The sequence below is a fragment of the Elephantulus edwardii genome, unplaced genomic scaffold, assembly GCF_000299155.1.
Source record: "Elephantulus edwardii isolate Elephantulus edwardi_28Jun2011 unplaced genomic scaffold, EleEdw1.0 scaffold00171, whole genome shotgun sequence".
NCBI lineage: Eukaryota > Metazoa > Chordata > Mammalia > Macroscelidea > Macroscelididae > Elephantulus > Elephantulus edwardii.
In genome coordinates this window covers 3650250-3668089 of record NW_006399921.1, presented here as the reverse complement: position 1 = coordinate 3668089, position 17840 = coordinate 3650250, and the positions used below count along the sequence as shown (strand labels likewise).

Here is a 17840-nt window from a genome sequence, read left to right as displayed (position 1 = left end):
CTTCCCTTTTTACCCTGTTGGAGAAGTTTTTGGATGTGCATAGGGATTTGATTCTTAGAAGGTCCCATTCATCTATTTTATCTTCTCCTGGTTGTAGACCCATCTTTTTTTAGTTACCCATCCCAAGCCCCATGTCAGTCATGATTTATAGCAGTGGCATTATGTAGTATTTGTCCTTCTGTGACTGAGATATTTCTCACAGTGTAATGTCCTCCACGGTCACCCATTTTGTATATTTTATGAGTTCCTTGTTTTTCAGTGCTGTGTAGTATTCTATTGTGTGACTATAGCAAAGCTTCTTTCTCTATCCATTCATTTTTTGATGGGCATTTGGGTTGCTTCCATATCTTTGCTATTGTGAACAACACAGCAATAAACATGGATGTACATATATCTCTTTGGGTGGCAGTTCTTGTTTCTTTAGGGTGTATTTCCAGTAGTGGAATTGCTGGCTCAAATCTGAGCATTTTGAATTCCCCTGTCCTTTGCAGGGTTTGTACCTCATCTTGTTACTCATAGGAATATGAAGACTTGGCTTGTTCTCTTGCAAGGTCCTTGACACTTTGACTCGACTAACACTTACTCTGCTTTAAGGGTTGGACTATGCTTCAAAATGTTTGAAGATGTTTCTTTAACTGGTATATTTGTTATCGTAACTGCCCTTTCTCAAAAATTTTGAAAAAGTCCTATTTAAATTTTAAATAAGCAAGTTAATATTAGATACAAGGTTGTGTTTGGCCATGTACCTGGTTATTATTCTCATTAATACTTTATTGTTGTGGCCCTGGGGGATCCTCTCAAGAAACAGAATGACTCATTTCCTGAGGTTATCTTGGGCTTGCGGGACTCTAAAAGAGCATTAACTAGACAATGTGCAAATAGATGGATTTCCAGTGTTATCACACAGCAGATGAATAGTTCTCTCCTGTATGATTAATAGGCCAACATTGCTGAATCATTGTGAACTCAGAGCAGTACTAAACTGTTATTTCCTCACACTGGCACCAGCAGGAGAAGTCATGAGTTTCTGGGGCCTGTTGATTAGGAGTAGTGCCCCCAACCCAAAGGCACGTGGTTCAAATTCACCGGCTGCTCAGTGGGAGAAATAGGGACAGTCACCTACCATGTGATTTATAGTCTCTGCAAACCTGCTAGAGGGTCAGCTCTGAGTTGGTTCTGCCTTGAAGGCACACAGCAACAGCAGCAGCAAACCTGCTTCATAGCCGGCTGAGTCTAAAGCCTACCAGCACAGTGAAGAGCTTACCTTTGTTGCTGTGTAACCTGAGCACTTGGTTTAACCCTTAGCCTTTTTTGCATTTCAGTAGTATTGATTTTTAGTGTTCCCAATATAGGAGAAAGGATCCGGGTTGATTGATGTTGTGGTATTAGAGCCCTGAAAGAGTGATACTAAAATTCCACCAGAAGAGAAGGCAAAAGAAAAAGAATTGTGTAAAGAATTAGCATTTAAGAGAAACCAGATGGTTCTGTGGTCCTCCAGAAAGCTCTCCTTGAGTGCTTTGCTGCAGTTTCTCATCTCGCCAGCTTACAGGGTGGGGAAGCATTTTTTTTTTTAGCTTGGAGATTTTTGTTAAGTATTTTCCCCCAGCACTTACTACTTTTTAAGTTGAAAGAATTGTATAAAGAACATTCATGTAATCTTTACCTAGCATTGTTCTTTGTTAATAGTTTGCCACGTTGGTGTCTATTTATTTATCTGTCATCCGCTTTTTTCTTGAATGGCTTAAAAACTATAGACATCATGTCCCTTGCACCTAAATACTTACACATCTGTCTCCTATGACTGAGAGCATTTCCCTACATAATCATAATACTATCATTGTACCCAAGAAAGGGAATCTGAACTCATTAATATCACCTATAAAGTATATCTCTATTTCACTAGATTGTCCCATTTTTAGTTTGCACATTGCATTTGGTTGTTGCACCCCTGTAGTTTGTTCTATTTGATAATAAACTCACTTTGGTTGGTTTTCATTAGTTTGAATTTTTATTTTATTTTTTTTTTAAAGAATCAAGGTCAGTTTCGGCCAGAATGTTCTGCTTTCTGTTTTAATCCAATGATACCGAATATTATTCAGGTAATGTGTCATTCTCAAGGCTTTCGGCCAGATTGCTTCACTATTGGTGATGCAGCTCCTGATCTTTCCTCTGCAAAATTAAATTTCCTCCTCTGCAGTGAGCAACCAGTCTATAGCGTGATAGCTTCAGACCACATGAATGTCCCAACTCTCTTTGAGGTGGTGTTTTGGCATCTGATGATGCCCATTGTCTGAATCCCTTATTATGCTGTGGATTGTAAAAGGAAGATTTTCTTATTGTTTCACTTTTTTCACTACTTGTTAGGTGATAATATAAGAAAAAAAAAATTCTACCATCATTACTCTGTCAGCATCTCTCAAGGTCCTGTTTTTATTGTGTATATGTCACTATCATTTTTCCTCTCATAAGTTCATATTTCTGCATGTTTGGCCAGTTGGAGCTCCCTGATATGACTTCTGAGTTCTTGTGAGATGACCCCATTGGTTTCTAAACACATCTTCATTTTCTGGTATAACCTTCAATTTTCTGGTGCTTTCTCCAAAGAGCTCTGGTTCTTGTTAGTGGCGAATGTCACCTGGGACTTTAACACAGGGATCCTCTTACTTGCATTTCGGCAGGTACAGTACCAATGAGGGGGAGACCTGGAAGACGTTCCTCTTCTCTGAGAAGCCGGTGTTTGTGTATGGCCTCCTCACAGAGCCCGGCGAGAAGAGCACTGTCTTCACCATCTTTGGGTCGAACAAAGAGAATGTCCACAGCTGGCTGATCCTCCAGGTCAATGCTACCAACGTGTTGGGTAAGCTGCTGCCTCCTAGGCACTCCTCATGTTATCATTTACTGACTTTCTGTTAACTGCCAAGGACCAGTCCACTCAGAACCGTTTGATTGACTGGGACAGACAGACAAATGCAGTAAGTTATCAAGAAACCCAGGCAGGTCAGTCAGTGAAGGCCTCCTTCTGGGATTCTTGTTAGGACTGTGGTACTCTTTGCATCTTCATTTCTTTGTGTAGTCCCTGGCACAGGTATGTTTTAGTGTTGTTGTTGCTGTTATGTGCCATTGTGTTGCTTGCGACTTGCTGAGACTTGAGACTCTATGTACAACAGCCCTGAACCTTGCTCTATCCAACTTTACGGTCTTTGACACATCTACCCTCATTATCCCAATCACTATATCAATCCACCTCATTGATGGTCTCCCTCTCCCTCTCCTTCCAACCTTCAGAGCATGATATGCCTCTCCAAGGACTGATCCTTCCTTACACATGCCCAAAGTATATCAGACAAAGCCTCAGAATTCTTGCCTCCAAGAAGCTTCCTGGTTTTACCCTCTCTAGGACGAACCTGTTTGTTCTCCTGGCAATCCATCATATATTCAACCCTCTTTTCCAGTATCACAGTGCAAAGGCAGCAATTCTTTTTCTATCATCCCTAGTCACTGTCCAGCTCTTTGATGCATAGCATGCAATTACAAAGACTATGGGCTGGATCAGACTCACCATAGTCTCCAGACTGACCTTGTTGCTCTTCATCTTGATAGCCAACTTTCCCAATGCAATTCACCTATTGTTTTCCTTGGGACCAAGAGTATTGCTTGTAGAGCTAAGGAAACTAAAGCTATTAGCAATCTCAATCTCTTCACTATCTCTCATAATGCTGCCAATTGGCTTAGTAGTGAGAATCTTTGTTTTCTTGATGTTGAGCTTCAATCCAGATAGAAGGCTGCAGTTCTTGATCTTCTGCAGCAAGCACTTCAGGTCCTCCTCAGTTTCAGCAAGCAGGGTTGTGTCATCTGCATAACACAGGTTGTTGATGAATCTTCCTCCGGTCTATGGATGAATGAAAAACAGTCCTGCAAATCATCAATTCCAAGTTGACCAATTCAGCAAGCATCCACTTTGTGCCTCATGATATAGGTCCTCACAGAACCATCTGGGATGTAGTCATTATCTACTAGTTTAAACACAGAGCAGCTGGGTAAGCACCTCCCATGTCACCCTATCTTTTTAGGTCCCTGTGTGGGCTAACATGATTTCATCTTCTTGGATGGCTTCTATGTGTCCCCTCTTATCCAGTTATTCATTGAAATCTTCCCTGTATTTTAATACCCCATGCAGATGCCCAGCTAGGAGAGAATTCCCTTTTTTTTTTCAGGCTTGGCACATACTTACTCATGTCCTTCCTTGAGTGGAAAATGTATGTGTTTGTACACACATGTGTATATTATCTTTTATCAACTAGATTGTAGGGTCCTTAGCAACAAGAACCTGTCCTGTCCATATTCATATTTCACTTACTGAACATCCAGATACTCTTGTAGTGAGTAAGGATTTATAGATATTAGCTTATTTGAACAGAATTGAATTGACAGTTCACCAGCTCCAGGTATTATTGAAATGACTAGAGACACATGGTAAAGAAGATATAAAGTACCAATGGAGACACAGGAGCACTTTGGGATTTCTGTGGAAGCCATTCTGCATAGTGTTTGAATGAACCTGACTTGACGGAGTGATAGTTCCAGGTTTCCCAGCCACTTCTCAGCCTCCTTCCACTTAATTGCACTTACCACTTCGGGAGAATGGATTCTCTATTGCTTTTGTGGTGTGACCACACTGCCCAAGGCGGCGGGCAAGGAACAACACTCTCAGTGCTGTTGTCTACCAGGGAGCTAGACTTTCCCTAATTCTCTAGGACATAAGCACCTTTGGGCACTTAGTCTTGAAGGGAACTACTGAATCTTCTAAACTAACTCAGATTTTTCAACAGTGCTGAAAGGTGGCTTGCTTCTTCCCAGTTTTTGCTCACAAATGTTTCTGTTTCAGATAATATCATTTGCAGGGGTCCCTCTAGCCACAAGGAAAGATCATTAGCAAGACTTGGGATGGCCCCAGAGAGTTCTTTAACTAGAGTTTAGTAGCTCAGTGGTAAGAAGCTGTAGTGTAATCCCTAAGGCACATGGTTTGAATCCACCAGCAGCTCGGCAGGAGAAAGATGAGCAATCTCCTCTCATGCAAATAACTTCTGAAAACTCACCAGAGGGACAGCTGTGGGTTGGTTCCAACTCAGTGATACTCAGCAACAGTGGGACCGGAAGTTTGAACTGGGCTGAGAGAGATGGAGAAGACAGGAACCCCCTGCAGGAGCCTGCCTCTAATAATCCTTGCTGTGTTCCTTTTTCTTCAGGGGTTCCTTGCACAGAGAATGACTACAAGCTGTGGTCCCCATCTGATGAGCGGGGGAATGAATGCTTACTAGGACACAAGACAGTTTTCAAGCGGAGAACACCCCACGCTACATGCTTTAATGGAGAAGACTTTGACAGGCCAGTGGTTGTGTCCAACTGTTCCTGTACCCGGCAGGACTATGAATGGTGAGTGCTTTCCTGGTAGCTTGTCCTTGATTCATCCTGCACTGGTGGGGAAACAGAGTAGGTAGGATAATGGTCTTTTTTTTCTGAGAAAAGCAGATAATAAATATTTATTAAGCATCTTTTATGAACCAGAAAGTGAGTGAGACTCTTATTTACATAGGGTCTCCTATTTAGTTCTTAGGGTGTGTAATATGGTATAAGCATTGTAATCTGGTAAATCCAAAGTAATTGATTCAGGAATAGATAATATTGCAAATTATTTCTGAGAGTCATCAAATTGGTAATGTGCTGAAGCTTTACTGTAGGCAGCTTCTTATTGTTGGGAGTCTACTCTATGGAGATTGATTTCTTTAGAAGGAGGCGATTTTTTTAGAATATGTGTTTTTGGCCTCATTCATTACTCTTTGAAAAGAATAGCCGAGAAGAAAAGACAATTGCATAAGTAATTGTAATAGGAGATGGAAAGTGGCAAGGACCTGGAGGAGGAATGGGTGCTTTTGTGGTGCTTAAAGGGAAGAATAAGATTATGATTTGCTCCTGACTGAAGGATGCAGCTCCATTTAAGATGTTCCTTAAGGGTTATCTGACTGTGTGGACAGAAGCATTCTAGGTGAATGTAACAGCAGTTAGAAGTGTGGTGGCAGGAAAATGTTGGCGCTGGTTCGGTTTAGACACCGTTTGGGTGCCTGAAGCCAAGGCAGTGATGGAGATGAGCTTTCAAGAGGGGTTAGATATTTTGAAAGCTAAGCTGGTGAGTATGGACCTTAGAATGAAAGCAAGAGGAAGATTTTGAAGGTTTTTGAAATGGGATGTCAGAGCCATCAGACAGTCATCAGAGTCCCCAGATTTGAAATTGTTCAAATTATTCTGTGTGGAATAATTCTCAATTTTAAGCAAGGGTAACCGAACAAAGCAATATTAAACATAAACACTCATAAATCAGTAGTCTTTGTGCTCCAAATCATGCTTATCTTAACTAAAGTCAGAAACTTGTGGTGTGTCTTTGATTAGGGGCTAAAAAAAATATTTTCAATAAAAGGACCACATGATAAATATTTTAGACTTTGTGGGCCACGCAGTCTCAACTATGGTAGCATGAAAGTGGCCGTAGACAGTGAGTGTGACTGTGACCCAATAAGACTTTGTTTACAAAAACAGCCACCCAGACTTCACTGACTCCTGTTTAAGACCTGAGCTTCCCAAATGCTAATGGGCATATGAACCACCTGAGGTTATTGAAATAAGAATCTGACCTCAGTAGTTTGGGGGACCTGTAGTTGTAATGCAGCTTTTTTTGCAAATTGGTCCTTGGAGTGGTGGTAAGGGGTTAGGCTGGACAAGGCAGTCTTTCTTTTTGGAAACAGTATGACCTTAAGTTAACAACAGAGATACTCCTGATAAAAATCACAGAACTATGCGATATTCCCAATGATATCAGTTCTGGGCCCCTTTGCCTTCTGATCCCTCTGAAACACCTCTATGTTGTAAATGTAGTCTGTTGCTGGCCTAAGGTATATCCCCTTGGACTAGGCTGGATTGAGATTGTAGGGTTCTCTCTTTCTATCCTCAGTAAGTACTTCAAAATGAAAATGCAGTTAAATAAAAATAATGTAAGAAAATCCAGCATATCTTTGGGTTTTTGCTCTGTGGCCATTGCTAAACTTTTTCTTTTTTTAAAGAAGAGACATTATGTTTTCCTCTGCAGCCTGCCTCCCATTTGTTCTGTCATGCCACATTCTCCCTGACTCCCTGAGCCCACGGGTGCTCCTTGCTGATGCGTGCAGTGAGTCTTGTTTATTGTAGAGAAGGATGAACTGCTGTTCATGACATTGGATGGCAGGATGGGTGAGATGGCGAGGTTACAGCATTTTGAAGATGCAAGATGCATAAGAACTAAGATCTTATGCCATCCTGATAGTTCCTCTGGTTGTTGTAGCTGCTAGATTGGAGCCAGCCTCACTGCTTGCCTCTTTGGACTGTTTGATGGGATTGGATTGGACTGATACTGTTTGATGGGATTGAATTGGACTGATGGTGGTAGGAAGAGAATCGGTCCACCAGTGGAGATCAGGAGAGAAAAGGAGAGCAGGTAGACATGTCATATCTATCCAGTAGTTTGTTCTGATGTTGCTTTTGAAAGTAAGGTCACTCTGAGAGTCCTTTTCAAACCAGGAAGCCTTGCTTATTAGTACAAAAGCTGTTGCAATGGGACTGCTAGGGACCTATGGTGACCCCATGTATGCCATGGTGGAACTGTGTTCCACAGGGTTTCCAGTGCATTTTCTTGGAAGTAAATTGCCATCCCTTTTTCTGAGGCACCTCAGGATAGTCTTGAATCTGCAATGTTTAGGTTAGCAGTTGAATATGTTAGCCATGAACACTACTCCACATTCCCTGATTCTAAAGGGACCTGCTCTTGGGAGGTACTGTGGAGAGGGCTTGAAATCATAGCAGCTTGTATATCCAGGGTACAACAGAATGAAACCCTGCTTGCTCCTATCCCGTCCTCACAGTCTCCACTGTGCTGAAGCCCTTCTTTCAGTCACCCTCTGTCCAGTTCATTGAGGGTCTTCTCTCCCACTGACCCGCCATTTTTGTAAGCATAGCGCCTTCCAGGAACTGGCTACTCTTAAGAACGCGCCATGGTGAGGTGAAGGCTCTCGACGCTTGCTTCTAAGCAGCATTCTGGCTGTACCGTTTCTAAGACAGCCTTGCTTATTCTTTTGGGAATTAATATATTCCTTTTTCTTCAACAACACTGCAACTGAAAGTCATGATTCTTTCTTCTTCTGTCATCCTTATTTATAGTCCAACTTGCACATATGTAGGAAGCATTTGAGAAGACCGTGGCTTGGGTCAAGCACACCATCCCACTGTGCCAACAACTGACTTCACATGTTCGAGTGTGTCTCCCATAAATAGTTCATTTTTGTATCGTGACCCTACACCTACCCTACAAACACAAATACACGCCCACTCCTCACTATCCACAGTGGAAATACAAGTCTTATGAAGCAAATTTATTCTTAAGTTTAATGCCATTTTCTGTTCTTTGTAGGGCTAATGAGAGAGTCAAGAATTGCCCTTCCGATGACTTACAGTTCATGAGGCCATGACCCACATTTGAAGAAATCTGCCTATTAATCAAATGGTGCTTTGCTAGTGGAGGCAAATGAGTAATTAACTAATGCTCCATCTGGTCCCCTAAAAAGATTAAAAGCAGACATCCAATGAAAAAGACTGATAAAATGAAAGAGACCCACTTGATTTCGAAAGAAAATGTTTTAAACATGTCTCTAAAAATTGTTATGTGTAAATTATGATATAATACATATAAGCTTCTTTGCACTGTTTCTGTTAATAGTTTTCAAATTATTGTTGTTGTAAGTTGCTACGACTTAGAGTGACCTTGTGAACAACAGATTTGAACTTTGTCTTTTTATCTCCAGCATCTTTGATGTATTTAAGCCCATTGTTACAATTACTGTGTCAATTCATCCTGTTGAGGACCTTCATATAGTTAGCATTTAATAAATATTCTTTAAATTAAGAGAGCTATTTCTGGTCTTTTGAATGTAGACTTCACAATTTGGCTGGGATCTTGGGAAGCGTATGGCACAGTGGCCTTGGTTTAGGGTTCTTGGGTAGAGCCCAGAGAAGTCATGTGCTTAAAGGCAGAGCCAAGATTTTATCTATGTCTTCTGCGTTTTGCTTCAGTATGCTGCCTGTGAGCTGTGAGGGTTGGCAGTATTTGTGGCCCCTAGGTTGCTGGTCGTATGTACTGAGCAAGTATGACCCTTGAGAATCTTTCTCTCTTTTGTTGATCCTTTGCTATTCTAAGTATGATGTACTTCTTCAAGGAAAAGCTTCTCCTAGCAACATGCCCAAAGTATGTGAGGCAAAGCTTTGCCATCTCTATCTCTAAGGAACACTCTGGTATTATTATCCTCAAAACATATCTGTTTGTTTTCTAGGCAGTCCATGAGATATTTAGCACTCTTCTCCAACAGCACAGCTCAAAGCCATCAATTCTTCTACTGTCATCCTTATTCATTGTTCAGCTCCTAGACATATAACAAGTGGTTTTAAAATACATGGCCTGAATCAGGCATACCTTAATCTTCAATCTGACATCATTGCTCCTTAGTAACTTGGAAAGGTCCTTTTCAGGGGACTTTCTGAATGCAGTACAGCTCCTGATTATTGGTACCGAGGATGTTGATTGTGGATCCAAGTAAGATGAAATCATTGACAGTGTCAATCTTTTCCCACTTATCATGATGATGCATATCAGTTCATTGGTGAGAATTGTCTTTGTTTTGTTGCGATAGAATCCATCTTGAAAGCTGTAGTCTTTGATCTTCTGTAACAAGCATTTCAAGTCCTCCTCACTTTCAGCGAGCAAAGTTGAGTTATCTGCATAATGCAGGTTGTTGATGAGTACTCCTCCAATCCTGATGCCACATTCTTTTTAATAGAGTCCAACTTCTCAAAAGGCTCAGTGAGTGCCATTCATTCTTTACTCCTGTCACTTGCTATGTCTTCAGAAAGTGCAACTAGAGTGCTTTTTATAGGCAAGTCCTCTCACATACAATGAGCATGTTGTTAGGAGGGGGCTATTGCTTAGAAAGTGACATCATGCTTAAAAAGGCAAGGATGACTGAAAGATAGGAAGACCCTCAACAAAATTGATGTGCTACAGTGACTGTGTGTTAAAGATGTTAGTGATGGTGTAGGATAAGACAGGGTTCAGCTCTGTTGTTCATAGGATCTCTGTGACTTGTACTTGACTTGATGGCAACTAACAATAATGACAACATCATTTGCTGGTCCCTTTTAACACAGAGAGGGAGGCCCTCAGTCTCATGATAGGAAATTGGTTCTAGTTAAAATTTATCATTTTGTTTCTGAATAATGATTTATCACTTTTGTGTTTTATGACATGGGTAGATACCTAGATACCTCTAATAGATAGCTAGATAGCTGTTGTCAAGTCACCTCTGACTCCTGGTGACTCGTGTGTGACTGAATGAAATGCTGACAATCTGGTTGCATCCACATGATAACAATCTGTCCATCTGTCTCATGGGCCAGTCCCTTTCCCTCAAGGTCTCTGACTCCCTAACTGGTCATTAAAGACCTAGCATAGTAGTTATCTAGTTGGCTATCACAGAACGTTCCTTTTGAAAATGTGTTTTGTCTGCACACCTATGTTTATTGCTGCATTGTTCACGATAGCAAAGAGTTGGAAATAATCCAAGTGTCCATCAACAAACAAATGGATAGAAAGCTGTGGTATATTCACATAGTGGAATATTATGCAGCATGGAAAAACAAGGAACTCATAAAATATTATACAGAATGGGTAACCCTGGAGGACATTATACTATGTGAAATATCTCAGTCACAAAAGGACAAATACTGCATAGTGTCACTGTTATAAAACAGGACTAACATGGGAGTTGGGGGGAAACTATGAAAAGAGGGGATAAATAATGAACACTGCATTGAAACAAATGAGAGAACTGTTTAAAAAAGGAAAATGTGATTAGGTATTATTTGCATGACAACAGTCCAGAGTAAGAGGTGCATAGCAAAGTAGACTGGGGTGTGGGGGGAGGAAGGAAATTGTACCACAATAAAAGAATCTTTTTAAGAAGAGAAGCGAATTGGGGGAGGATGTAGGGAGGAAAATGTGCAACAATGAATGAATGGAAATCCAAGTTTTCTGTAAACTTTCATTAAAATATCAGTAAAAAAGGTGTGTTTTGTCAATGTGAAAAGTGAGTCTATTTTAAAGGGACATATGAGGTAACAATATGCAGGCGCCAAAATGTTGGTAGTGAAATATCTCATGTTCACAGAACAATCCCTTAACAAACTTCACTTGCCTTTTCAGTGACTTTGGCTTCAAGATGAGTGAAGATTTGTCCTTAGAAGTTTGTGTTCCAGACCCGGAGTTTTCCGGGAAGTCATTCTCCCTTCCTGTGCCTTGTCCTGTGGGTTCTACTTATAGGAGAACAAGAGGGTGCGTATCATTGTTTTCATCCCAAAAGTCTTTATATTGCTCAGTATTGGCCTTTGTTTTCCTGATGTCCTAGATGAAATAATTTTTAAACTTGTTTGTAAAGCATGTCCTCTTTTACCTTATAACCCCACTATACTGTGCAAGTGTAATAACATTGTAATTAGAATAATGATACTAATAATCATCTCCCTTCTTTTCTTTCTTTTTAAAAAATTTTTTATTTATTGTTATTCATTCATTGTTGCAGTTTTTTCTCTTCCTTCTTCCTACCCCAGACCTCTTTGCAATGTGCCTCTTGTTCCATATTGCTGTCATGCATATAAAGCCTAATTGTATATTCCTAATAACCCTCTTGACTGTCATTTACCTTTTCCATTGTGCATTCCACATATTGACTTTTCCAGAGACCTGTAATGTGGGACGGGTGGACCAGGAGGGATTGTCCCTCTTCAGCACTGAAGCTGCTGAGGTTACATAGCTTGCTCAGGACCTGCAGCCATCACAGGAGTCTACTCTGCACTTTCTTGCCCAGGACTTGTTTTTGTTGTAGTAGTAGTATATTGCAAGATCAAGGTCAAGTTGTACTTGTACTATTCACTGATGACTATTCATACAAGGCTACTTAGTAAACTTTCTGCTTGTAGTTTTCAGGGGCAGTTTCTTATTTCCTACTTTGTGTATGCCTTATATACAACAGTCTTAGGTATAAAAGAGAATGGACTCATTTTTATCTCCTCTCAAGGCTTCATTTTTATCTCCTTTCTAGGCTTTTTACCTTTTCCTCATACACAGCTGTGTGTGTCCTTAGGGAGAATGGATCCTCAACAGAATGCAGTATGGGGAGGAGGCAGCTCCATTTGTGTGACAGCTGGAGTATTTAGTCCAGATGTGATTGATGTGGCCTCCTGGTTGACTTTGTAGCCTCTCACTACATAGAAGCTATTGTGACCACCCAGCTTTCCCTGGTAGAGTAGAAGGCATCTTAAGACCTTCAAGTTGGTTTTGAAAGATTTTTTTCCCCCTCCTATTCCAGATAGATCTAAGTTATTACGTGTTGTTCTAGAAGGCAGCTCCTGGGCAGATTTATTTTTAATAATCCAATGGGCAGGTTTTAATATCTGCTGCTATTGTTGTTGTTAAGTGCTGTCGAGTTGTTGGCGACTTGTAGCGACCCTATGAACAAAAGACCTGAACACTTAATATCTGCTACTGGAGAAATTAAAGGGAGGATTACAGAAAGATCTTCAATCAGGGGAGAGGACTGCATGTTCACCACCTGGATTGCCCTTTTTCTCTAAATTCTAGAGTTCTAAGTTAGCAGGTTAGAAGTATGATGGACATTTTAAATACAAATGTTTGTAAACTCTTTAGCTCTAGTGAAGGGGAAAATCACAAATCTGTAAGCTTCTTTGCAACCCTAGCAAGAGCACACCTGCCTCTAATTGCTTGTTCTCATCTCATTTCATCTCATCTCATCTCATCATGAGTGAAGCACTCAGAATGACTGCACTCTTGCTTCCAGTTTTATGTGGAAATGAATAAATGCTATCTGTTTTCCATGGATAGGAAATATGTTTCCCACTGGTATACTTTCAAGAATGACTGTTCTTTGCTGTTTTCAGACTTTCTGTCTTTTTTGGGGGGGTGTGTGTGTGACAGTTACCGGAAGATTTCTGGAGATACTTGCAGTGGTGGAGACGTGGAGGCAAGGCTGGAAGGAGAGCTGGTCCCCTGTCCACTAGCAGGTAAGAGAGTCACACCTTGCCTTTGACGTCTTCAGATGTCATCAAAGCATCACCACACACAGGCTGGTGGCTTTCATACATAATGGGGGTGTGGGCAAGGAGAATAATGGAAAATGATCAGCCTCACAGAGCTCACTTTTCTCCTGAAGCTTAGTCTTCAAATTACATTTATATATCATTTTAAATCTTTATAGGAACAGAAAGCATTTTATACCAGCTCAGTTTTTGGAGGAAAATATCTTTATTCATTAAAAAAATATTCATTCAACATCTATTGTGTACTAGGGCTGCAGGTTGTCGCAAGAGTTTTTTCTATTTCCATTGTCTGTTGGTCCAAGTATAAGATGATGAAAGAGCCGTTGTCTTCTTAGAAAGAAGTTGAGTGTTTTGTCTTAGTTTTATAATAATAACAACTGATATTTTTGTGGAATTTTACAGATTTTAATGTACTTTTACATGTGTTCCCAATTTAATCCTTTTAACAGCCTGATGGAGCAGATGTTATTGTCAGCTCCAATATTTTTTCTAGGAAGGGATATGTTCAGAGGAGAGAATTAGACGCCGTAAGGTCACACATCTGTTAGGTGGTGAAGTTAAAATTCAGATTCTATACCCAAGCAGGCTTTTAGTTGGGCATGGTCCAAATGGCAAAGAAATACCATTTCTCTTATTTCAGATCACCATTGTGCTTGCTAATTAAGAGGGGAAAAAATCTTTGGGACAAGTGCACCTTATGAAGAGTAGTGTGACAGTAGCTAGAGTGTTTTGAATGAAATGAGGCCGGGGGAAATGAAGGCAAATTTCTCTTTCTTAAAAATTTCCAATGGATTTATTATTTGATCCGTAATCTAAACTGAAGCCTCAATAAAGGAGACATGGACTGGAGATCTGCTTTGACTCTATGAAGAACAATTCTGCTGTCAGCCCGTTAGGTCACCCTGAGTGAAAATTGACCAGCTGCAAACTGGAATTTACTTTTTATGCATGCAGACTCATTGATTGATTGGAATGGGAAGAGGGGGCTGGGGAACTCAACGAAAAATTAAAGCAGGCATGCAGTAAAAAGATTCAAATCCACGCCTGGTCCCATATGTCCCAAGATGCTTGTCACAATAAATGCTTTAGAAATGAATGCTGGTGTGTTTCAAAGCATGTTACCAAACAGTTGTTTGAGTGGTGATATAACATGTTGAGGCATCCGCAACACAGGCATGAAATTCTGGTAGCTAAAAATATCATTAAACTCTTAGCATCTCTCTTGCACTGTTTCCCATTGGCACTGGCTTAAAGCCCCTTGATTTCGTCTGAGTGTATCCCCTGCTCCAACCTCCCAGAGTGGACCAGCTATTGGCACTCAGTTCCATTAGGCGAAGGTGGGATTCCATGGACCAGCCAAAAGTGCCAAATGAGTCATGAAAGGAGTGTCTTTCTTACAGTCAGGGCAACCAGCCCTCTCGTTTGCTCTCTGCTTGCCAGCTGGTTTTTCATGCTAAGCTCATTAGACCTTTAATTTAATCTTCCATCATTACCAGAGTAATTAACATACCTCACTATGGAGACTTAAAAAGACCACAACTTCAGCAGATTCCTACAAATGAGCAGATAATAGGCACATACTTCCCTCATAAGGGCTGTTATTGATGAGCACTTGTGGGAGTAGGGGTTGAGTGATTGCTCTTCAGGGCCTGGAGTGCATACTTTTATAATAAATATTTCTGAGGAGAATCCAGCTCGTGACAAAATAGTTTGTTTAAGGCAATCTACACTAGTAGGAAAGCTATTTTCTCATCTGATCGAAGATAGAAAAGGGAATGAAGTAGAAAAATTTTATTTGCTGCATGGGCTACTATTTCCTAAATTTAAAAAATAGAAAATAGAAAAGCCAAGTGTGGAAGAGGATGCTGAGATGCAGCAAGGAAAGAGAGAGTGTTTAACAGGGCTAATGGGAACCATAAAATCTTTGCAAAGATGAGGTAATCTAGGCATCTGGAAAGATTCTTAAATTGCAATAATTTTTTTCTTCCTTAATGATTACAGTACTAACACAAATTTCTGGGCTTCACTTTCACACGACCAGGGCTGGCCAAGGCTCTGTTCCTTTTGTAGATTGCACTGTTCACACTGCCATTGACTTGGCTCTGACTTGTAATGACCCCACATGTATCTGAGCTGAACTATAGCCCTGGGGCTTGCCGGTGACTGACTTCAGAAGTAAATCTTTAAGCTTTTTTCCCAGGGACCTCTGGTTAGACTTGAACCACCAGCCTTTTGATTAGCAGCCAAGTTGGTTAACCGCCTCACCCTGGGTCTCCACTCTAGTCCTAATCCCAATGCAGCTTTTTTTGTACTTGAACTTTACCGTGAAGGGATTACAAAAAAACGCTAAAGCCACAGAATGAGGTCTGTAGCTATGGGTGGAAAGAGAGGACTGTGAAAGGCCTGCTGCTGTGAGGCATTCTGGGAGTCCCTGCGGCAGCTTCAAGGAGAACCTTGCCTTTGATGATGTGGGTTTTGTTTTTTTAAATTGTGATTATAAGGAAAGTTAAAGCCCTGGACTTTAATTCCATGTAAACCCTCGGCAGCTTTCCCGTGTCCTGCATCTTGACTGCCCCGTAGCTGGGAATGACAGTGGGAAGAAATCCTTGAAAACTCAGAGCTGACTAGTTATCATGTGGTGATAACTTAGTCTTTTGATGTGAAGTGAGACAGGAGGAAGAAAAAGCTAATCTTCACTCAAGATTTCAGATGGATTTGTGTTTTGCTGTGCTGTCTGTACTGAAGCCTTTATGAAGTGGTGGCCGGCTCACTCTTTGAATGCATGGACTGAAGGGTGGAGACACTGACCCTGGAGCAAAGGAACTCAGATCTGCATCTGGTTCCCTGTGTGGATGCTGTTATACAGATCCTTCCACTTCTTCAGCTCTCTGAATGTTTTCAAGGCTATTTCCTAAGTAAAAGAGTTCTTAGGAGTCTTGTTACCTGACATTAGAAGGGAATCTTTTAAGATTCTGTAACTCTATAAGTTTTTAAAATAGTCTAAATGGAATATCCATGTTCCGAAAAAGGAGTCCTAGTGACAAAGTATGTAGTATGTGGGATTGCTAGTCAAATGGTCAGCATCCAAATCCACCGACCACTCTGTGCGTTGAAGATGGGCAATCTCCCCCTGTAAAAATTTACAGCCTTGACAATCTCTCCACTGGAGGGTCGCTATGAGTCGGACTCAACTTGGAGACAGTGGGCATGGTTTGGGATATGTTATAGGCAGTGGGCTTGGTTTGGGATATGCTATAAGAGCTCATCTACATTGAAGAACGACTGTAAAGACACAGACTCTAAATCCAGGCTGTTGTGGGGTCAAGTCTTGCCACTTACTAGCCATGTGACCTTGGGTGATTGTCTTAATGTCTCTTGCTTCACTTGTCTCATATGTCATAGTTCCTATATCATACAGTTGTTATGAGGATTAAGCAATTCCAGGCACATAGGAAGGGAGCTCTGGTGGCCTGGTGGTAAGGAGTTGGCTGCCGACTTAAAGCCTGGTAGTTTGAATATACTAGCGGCTCCACGGGAGCAAGATGGGCAGTCCCTCCCATGCAATGTACAGCCTCTCATGGCTCACTTGAAGTGTCATCACTGAGTTGATTCCCACTCGATGGCAATGAGCTTGAGGCTTGATTTATTCATTTTTATTAGTACATAGTAAGTACACTACATAAGTGTTTGTGATATAGAAGTAGGATCTTTATGAAGATTGTTTGTAAACATTTAGAAGTAGTCAAGGACAAGTGTGGGATGATACAGTGATATAATTGCCATTTATCATTGTCAACAAAGTTGAATAAATGAGCAAGTTTAGTTAGAAGATTGAGTTACAAGTTTTGAGAGACTTATTGTCTCTAGCCCCAAGATGCGACCCTAGAATGAGGGCAAGCCTGCTGATTGGTGATTGTGCGGCTGATGACATTGAGGATGAGCTCAGAAGCAGGATGCTGGAACATGCCGACTGAGGAATATGGGTGAAAAAATTAGGCAATGTTTTATACATTATACAGTACTCATGATTCTGAGATTCAAACGTGCTTTAGCAACTTGTGTAAGAAATGTGATTTGTTGCACAATGTCCCTTGACTCTTTTTTTAAAAAATTTTATTAATTTTAATGAACATTTACAGAGATTGTGGATTTCCATTCATTCATTGTTACACTTTTCTCCCTGCCCACCCCTCCCTTCCAGATAGCTCTTCTCTTTGAAAAGTAAAAGAAAAATTCCTTCGTTGGTATACAACCACCCCCCGTACCCCCTCCCCACCCAGAGTACACTCCACTATGCAACCTTCATTCTGGACTTTTGTGATAACCATAATACCCTATCATATATCATTTTTAAACTGTTCTCTCCTTATCTATTTCAATGCAGTGTACATAATTTATCCAGTTTTTCTCAGTCTTACCCCAACCCTGTTGTCAGTCCCATTCTACAACACTGGCATCATATAGTATTTGTCTTTTGTGACTCAGATCTTTCACTCAGCATCATGTCCTCCAGGGTCACCCATTTTGAATAATATTGCATGAGTTCCTTGTTTTTCAATGCAGCGTAGTATTCCATTGTGTGAATATACCACAGCTTC

At 40.8% G+C, this 17840-nt stretch overlaps 1 protein-coding gene across 1 annotated transcript in view; it reads left to right on the top strand.

Moving 5' to 3' along the window:
• The window catches only part of SORL1 (sortilin-related receptor, L(DLR class) A repeats containing), a 236260-nt gene that overhangs the window by 125253 nt on the left and 93167 nt on the right, over positions 1–17840 (top strand). The window contains exons 13-16 of the mRNA XM_006895608.1: positions 2679–2857; positions 5247–5433; positions 11333–11461; positions 13121–13206. Coding sequence (XP_006895670.1) covers positions 2679–2857; positions 5247–5433; positions 11333–11461; positions 13121–13206 — 581 coding nt within the window. The remainder of the gene's footprint in view (positions 1–2678; positions 2858–5246; positions 5434–11332; positions 11462–13120; positions 13207–17840) is intronic.